The 7023-nt window shown below is 49.6% G+C and overlaps 1 protein-coding gene across 4 annotated transcripts in view; it reads right to left on the bottom strand.

Moving 5' to 3' along the window:
* Positions 1–261: 261 nt before the first annotated feature.
* The window catches only part of LOC118210445 (contactin-5-like), a 206945-nt gene continuing 200183 nt past the window's right edge, over positions 262–7023 (bottom strand). For 3 of the 4 annotated variants that reach the window (XM_035386653.1, XM_035386655.1, XM_035386654.1), the window contains exons 21-24: positions 6919–7023; positions 5935–6047; positions 5196–5364; positions 262–932 (exon numbers count right to left, since the gene is read on the bottom strand). The exon at positions 6919–7023 is cut by the window's right edge and continues 82 nt beyond it. In XM_035386653.1, coding sequence (XP_035242544.1) covers positions 829–932; positions 5196–5364; positions 5935–6047; positions 6919–7023 — 491 coding nt within the window. In that variant the 3' untranslated portion in view covers positions 262–828. The remainder of the gene's footprint in view (positions 933–5195; positions 5365–5934; positions 6048–6918) is intronic. The other variant, XM_035386656.1, reaches the window with a different exon arrangement.

Below are 7023 nucleotides of genomic sequence, written 5' to 3'. Positions count from 1 at the left end.
CTTGACATAGCCGACACACACACCACTTTTTCTAATGATAACACAACGTACAAAAAGCAGGTCTGGAAATAGTAACAATCTCCATACTATAAAAAACCTTGTGTCTGTTTGCGTGTGTGTGTGTGTGTGTGTGTGTGTGTCTGTGTGTGCATATGTTTGTGTGCGCTGTGTGTGTGTGTGTGCATGTGTTTGTGTGCCCTTGTGCTGTGTGTATGTGTGTACGTGTGTGCCCATGCTTGTGTGTGTGTGCTCATGCATGTATGTGTGTGTGTGTGTGTGCAAGTGCAGGTGTGTGTGTGTGCATGCGTGTGTGTGTATGCGTGTGTGTGTTTTTGCAGCCTGTCTGTGTGTATGTGTGTGTGCGTGTGTGAGCGAATAAGAAAACAATGCACTTATTTCTAATGAGCTCTCGCTGCTCAGTCAGACAGCCAGCCATGGGGGGTGGGGTGGGGGTTTGGGGGGGGTAACTGACTAGCAGAGCCCCACACTCCGGGCTCCAGAACCTTCCGGAAACTAGCTGGCCCCAGTCCAGCGAGCGACTGCCTCCTTAACACTGTCGCTTGGAAAGACCAAACGGCCTCTCTCCTCACCAAATACAATGCTACAATGATATTGGAAAGACCTTGAAAAAAAACATAAACATTAAAACATAAAATAATGAAATAATGCATATTTTGAATACGTTGTCTGGGTTGAAAAAAGATGCCCCTCCCCCTTTGTGTGGCTGGCCTCAGGCCTTGTTGGATGGGGAAGGCCCGGTACAGGAAGTGGCAGTCTGAGAGAAGGACGTCATGGTCCCGCCCAGGGGGCGGGGTCAGAACTCTGACATCACCAGGGAGCTAAAGGCACCAGCGGAGCCAGGAGCAGCGGAGTCCATATCGAGCCCCAGGATTGGATGATCACAGACTGCTGACCGCTCTTCGCCCGGACTCCTGGGAGACCAGAGACAGGGGGAAAAGAACACAGAAAGACACACTGCTTTAACCCAACAGCATGAGACACACTGCTTTAACCCAACAGCATGAGACACACTGCGCTTTAACCCAACAGCATGAGACACGCTGCTTTAACCCAACAGCATGAGACACTGCTTTAACCCAACAGCATGAGACACGCTGCTTTAACCCAACAGCATGAGACACACTGCGCTTTAACCCAACAGCATGAGACACACTGCGCTTTAACCCAACAGCATGAGACACACTGCTTTAACCCAACACCATGAGACACACTGCTTTAACCCAACAGCATGAGACACTGCTTTAACCCAACAGCATGAGACACGCTGCTTTAACCCAACAGCATGAGACACACTGCGCTTTAACCCAATAGGATGAGGCACACTGCGCTTTAACCCAACAGCATGAGACACACTGATTTAACCCAACAGCATGAGACACACTGCTTTAACCCAACAGCATGAGACACACTGCGCTTTAACCCAACAGCATGAGACACACTGCTTTAACCCAACAGCATGAGACACTGCTTTAACCCAACAGCATGAGACACACTGCTTTAACCCAACAGCATGAGACACACTGCGCTTTAACCCAACAGCATGAGACACACTGCGCTTTAACCCAACAGCATGAGACACACTGCGCTTTAACCCAACAGCATGAGACACACTGCTTTAACCCAACAGCATGAGACACACTGCTTTAACCCAACAGCATGAGACACGCTGCTTTAACCCAACAGCATGAGACACACTGCGCTTTAACCCAACAGCATGAGACACGCTGCTTTAACCCAACAGCATGAGACACACTGCGCTTTAACCCAACAGCATGAGACACACTGCTGATTTAGAGAATACACACACACACACACACACACACAAAGGGCAAAAGCCTGTCTGTGCTGACAGCACGAGGAATCTCAGTGGTGTTCTGTTTGCGATGGGAAGGTTTGCAGCTCTGTCCTGCATGCTGAAGCTCCGGGTTTTATTTACGGAGCTGATAACAGCTGTGGATGAGCAGCTGCTGGATGAATGTCATGTAAATTACACTCATCAAATTACATTAAATTTCTTTACATTCTGCTAAATGAATGAATTGCAGGGTAACTTGTCCCCATTATGACAGCTGGATGTTGAATAAAACACTAACAGAAATTATAAAGCACTCCTGCAGACCCCAGAGAATTTGTAGTGAAATACTGTAACTGGCTGATTGATTATTAGCTGTGATTGATCCCTTATTACATTCCTGTTACATCCATTCTACATCTAATTTACACCAGGCTGGCTAGTGGAGAATGCCCCCCCCCCCCTCTGTAGCCAGGCTCCTCCCCAGATTTCTGTTCTCGCCACCATTTTGAATTTTTCATTTTCTCACCAGGGTGTGTTTTTTTCTACCTCACCGCTTGCTTTTTTAGGGGTTCAACCTGGTTTTTGCCAAATGTTCCATCTGTTACTCTGCAAAGTGTCTTTGTGAGAGGTCTCTGTAAAAAATAAACCTGTTTTGACGGTGCTCTTCTGAATATGGGTGAACAAAGATGGTCCTTTTAAGATTATTAGTAGTCTGGTACTTTCCTGGTGTCTACCAGAAAAGTACCAGATTACTTGACCCTCGGTTACGCGGTTACCCTCGGTTACTCCTTGACCCTCGGTTACGCAGCACTTCAAACCAGCAACGTACCGAAATTTAAATTCAGAGCCTTCTCCACTGTTCAACACGATAACCCTCAGTGCAGCCATTCAAAATGGCTGCGGAGGAAATGATGCAACCGCGCTAAATTGCTTGTTAGCTTTATTGTAGGAACGGCATTAAACTTTCGATTAATTTTTCCACCCAAGCACGACGCACGGGTTTATGGTCTGTGGCGCCGGTGTAGGTGGCGGGGTGGCGATTAACGCGGAATTAAAGGAGACGCCGCACTTCCTGCGGAACAGCTGGGTGGGCTAATTAGCGCGGGGCCCGGAGAACATCTTTGAGGCACATTTCATTAGCCAGGAAAGCATCGGCAACGATCATTATTTTTACCCATTACCACGAGGCGTCTGAGCATTTAGGTGTAAAAATGGTAATCACCGCAGCTCTGTATCCCAACTCTAAACTTTATTGGGCCCGATCTCCTCGACTTGAGCAACTCCAGTGCTTTTTTTTTTACCGCTCTCAGCTACGCGGTACTTAACCACATCAGACATAAGCACATCCTCGTCCGAGCTAGCCAGGCGCTTAACTCCCAAACGGGGGGGGGGGGAGGGGGGGTCAATGCTGAGTCGCTCCGAATATAATTAAATCATCCCGTCCCACGCCCACTAAGGGGAAATGCGAATTTGTCCGCAGCAGTACCCATCCCATTGATTTCTTTTGTTCTGTTCAGAGAAACCCGCTATTCAGCACTATCAGGCATGAGTGACTCCACAAAGCCAGTCGGCGGCATTTAAAGGGGATTTGTTTCCGTGTCCAATCGGCCGAATCCCCGAACGGTAACCGCAGGAGGGGGGAGGAACAGCCGGCACAGGCCCCGGCACAGCCCCGGCACAGGTCCCGGCACAGGCCCGGCACAGGCCCGGCACAGCTCTGGCACATAAAAGCCCCACACGCCGCGGTTTCGTCCGCCCGTTGGGGGTTGAGAAACTCAGCGAGAACGAGCCCCGTCCGTGGGAGGAAAAAGAGCAGAGAGAGAGAGAGCAGCTTACAGCTCAAGTTTTTTTTGTGTTATTAATTCTAAAAAACCTACGGTATGTGTCGATAAGCAGACAGCGTTTTTTTTGGGATGATTTAGCTCAATTCCATGAAAAACTGTTGATGGTTCAAAGAGAACGGTCCAGCACGAGACAAAAAAATTTATCAGGCCACCTGCCAATGGCCATGGATAATTCCGGGAGCTCACGTTTGTTAGTCAAACTAAAGCAACAGAGAGTTGAGAACGTTTACGTTCATGGATATCACATGGTATCGTGGCACAGTGCTGGGGGTGGCCAGTGTTTCACTCGGTGAACAGACCAGTCAGCCGTGGGAGAACGCTTGGATGACTGCCACCTATTAACTTCTTGAGTTCAAAGATTTGAACATGATGACAACAAACAGCGGCACTACGAAAAAGTCGGAACAAAATGATCTGGAGGGTAAGAACAGCCGTGCTGTCGCAGTCACCATGTGGTAGACCTGACCCTCTGCCTCTTACAAAGCCCAATAAACAGACAGTAATTAGACTGCTCTGATTGGCTGAGAGCCACAGCTGTCACTGTGCCCGAGAGTGGGACTGACGCTGTCCAAGGTCCTGAGGCAGCTCTCCCAGGCCACTGATACAGCAGGGTACTGAGGTGCTGAAGGGACATCGTGCCAGATATGGGGGGTGGGTTAGAGAGGAAGGAGAGAGAGAGAGAGATAGAGAGAGAGAGAGAGAGATAGAGGAAGAAAGAGGGAGTGAGAGGGAAAGAGAGAGCTGCTCCTGCTACACCGTTTCTGGTGCCACACTTACTGCAGCAGTGATTGGTCACACCGGGGATGTAACTGCAGCAATGATTGGCCAGGCCAGGAGTGTGGCAGTTTAGACACTGGTCAGATTCTCTGAGGGTGGGTTTGCAGAAATGTGACGTATACGACGTATCCGTCCATTATCTAATGAGCTTACTCCTGGTGCTGGAGCATATCCCAGAATGCATTGCAGGAATAATGACAAGTCACCAGTCCATCACAGGACACACGCACCATTCAGTCACACACTCATACTTACACTCAACCTAAGACTCTCCAGTTAACCTAATTATGTTAACCTGCATGTCTTTGAACAAGCAAACACAGAAAGGCTGTGGGATTCGAACCACGGATCTTCTTGCTGTGAAGCAACAGTGCAACCCACTGCACCACCGTGCCACGACCAACCTCCCCTTATTTAATCACTTTCCTGTGTCTCACATATGATCCTTCAGACTCTGCTTCAGTGAGCAGATATGATTTGTTAACAAGGCTGTTAGACTCACCTGAGGACGTGAGGACTCTGACTCTGAGCTGTTAGACTCAGAGAATTTAAATAAAGGTTCTGACCTGAAGAGGTGAGGACTCTGACTCTGAGTGAGGAGCAGTTAGACTCACCTGAGGAGGTGATGACTCTGACTCTGAGCAGGGGGATTTTAGACTCACCTGAGGAGGTGAGGACTCTGACTCTGAGCAGGGGGATTTTAGACTCACCTGAGGAGGTGAGGACTCTGACTCTGAGCAGGGGGATTTTAGACTCACCTGAGGAGGTGAGGACTCTGACAGGGGCGCTGGTAGCCCCCTCCCCTCCGTCGCTCAGCGTCTGCACCTCGATGATGTAGGTACCCCCCTCGGGCAGGGAGAGCACGGCCGAGGGATTCTGGGTCCTGATCACCTGACTGTGACTCCGCCCCTCCTGACGTAAGGACACCTGTGGAAGCGCGTGGACGCGTCACTAAACTGTCCAATCACTGCATTCTGCAACACACGCTGTCAGCCAATCACCTAAGCTGGAATGTGTCACCTGTCAGTGTCACCGCAGAGCCATTGGTTGATGACACTGCTGGAGAACATTGCTCTGCTCAGTGGCATTTTACTACAAACGCGGAGACCAGCTGAACCACCTAATTCATCATGAAGGGAACAGACCAAACAAGAGGAATTTACAGAAGCTACTGATCTGACCGAATGCTGCAGACACAAGACTAACAGCGTCATTAACCACAGGAAAATGACTGACAGCTAGCCAGGCGTGGCAATAAAATGCCAAATAACAAATACTACATGTTCCATATGACATCTCATCCCACAAATAACAAATCCCCCTGCCCCAAAAAAGGTGTCCTTTACGTTTAATACCAAAGGACAGCTGCCATAGTGCAAAATAAAAGAAATCAAGTACACTGCACAAGATATTTTCAAAGTGGAGGTCCAGGGTCTCCACAGTTTACTTGCTTCAAAAGCCACAAGAGCCTATCTCAGCTGGAAGGGGAGGGCTTACCTTGTAGCCAATCACATCAGACTCGTTGTCCATGGACCTCACTGGCTCCCAGGACAGAGAGACGTTGTTCCCCTCCTGAATCCACATCAGATTGGATGGGGGCTGGCTGGGGGCTGGGCAGCAAACACAGGGTCATTTGCACTACAGTCAGACGGGCAGATCTCCAGAGATCTGGGGAAAGCCCCCACCCAAACCATCCGGGAACAGCGCTCGATCCCACCAGGCATGTGTCGGTTTGGACACGGCTCAGATTTCTCAGAGAGGGGTTTGAGGGAGCGCTGCTCACTGTTCAACCTCTTCCCCGCGTCTGTCTTGTGGTTTACGCCGGAGTCTCTACCGTCACCTTGGCCCCGCCCCTCACTGAGCTGATTGGCTGAGAGCTGAACAGTGGGTGGGTTTAACACGCTAGACTGCACTGCTTTGGCGGGTGGGGTATAGAACCCTGGCGACGGAAGCTAGCAGCACACTACAGTACTTACGAAGCATCGCCTCACACTGGAACTGTACCACTTCACACACTGAAGTGTACCACTCAACCTGTTTACCAGTCAAACACATACACCTACATTTGAATATCTACACAGGGGTCCTGGAAGGACAGAAATTGTCCTGGATTTTGCTCCATCCAAACCAATAACCACATAACTGGATTCATGTTAATTACTCAGGTTTACCAAATGCAGCTAACCATGAGCTAGAGGCAGCCAAGGCTGCTTCACTCTTCAGAATATCCAGACTCAGGCTTTTAATTGTCCATCAGACTCCTGTGATCAAGCGCAGATGGAACAAAATCCAGAAACGGCACGGACACACCAGGACCGGAGTGACCTAATCGCTGATCCACACAGTAAAAGATTCAGCGTTACTTCAATTGCAACAATGCTAATACGAGTCCAACAGGAATCAAACGTACTTCATCAAACGTACTCTTGTCGATTCGACACTGACCGCCCTCCAGCGTACGGGTAAGAGAGAGGAACTCACGGGACTTTTTGGTGCGGGCCTGGACGGCGTTGCTGGGGGGACCGTGGCCGATGCTGTTGTAGCCTTTGACGCTGATGAGGTAGAGGCTGTTTCCCTCCAGGCCGG

The sequence above is a fragment of the Anguilla anguilla genome, chromosome 12 (genome assembly GCF_013347855.1).
Source record: "Anguilla anguilla isolate fAngAng1 chromosome 12, fAngAng1.pri, whole genome shotgun sequence".
Classification (NCBI taxonomy): Eukaryota; Metazoa; Chordata; class Actinopteri; order Anguilliformes; family Anguillidae; genus Anguilla; species Anguilla anguilla.
Note: the sequence above shows the minus strand (reverse complement) of the source record. Positions and strands in the feature narration are given on the sequence as shown.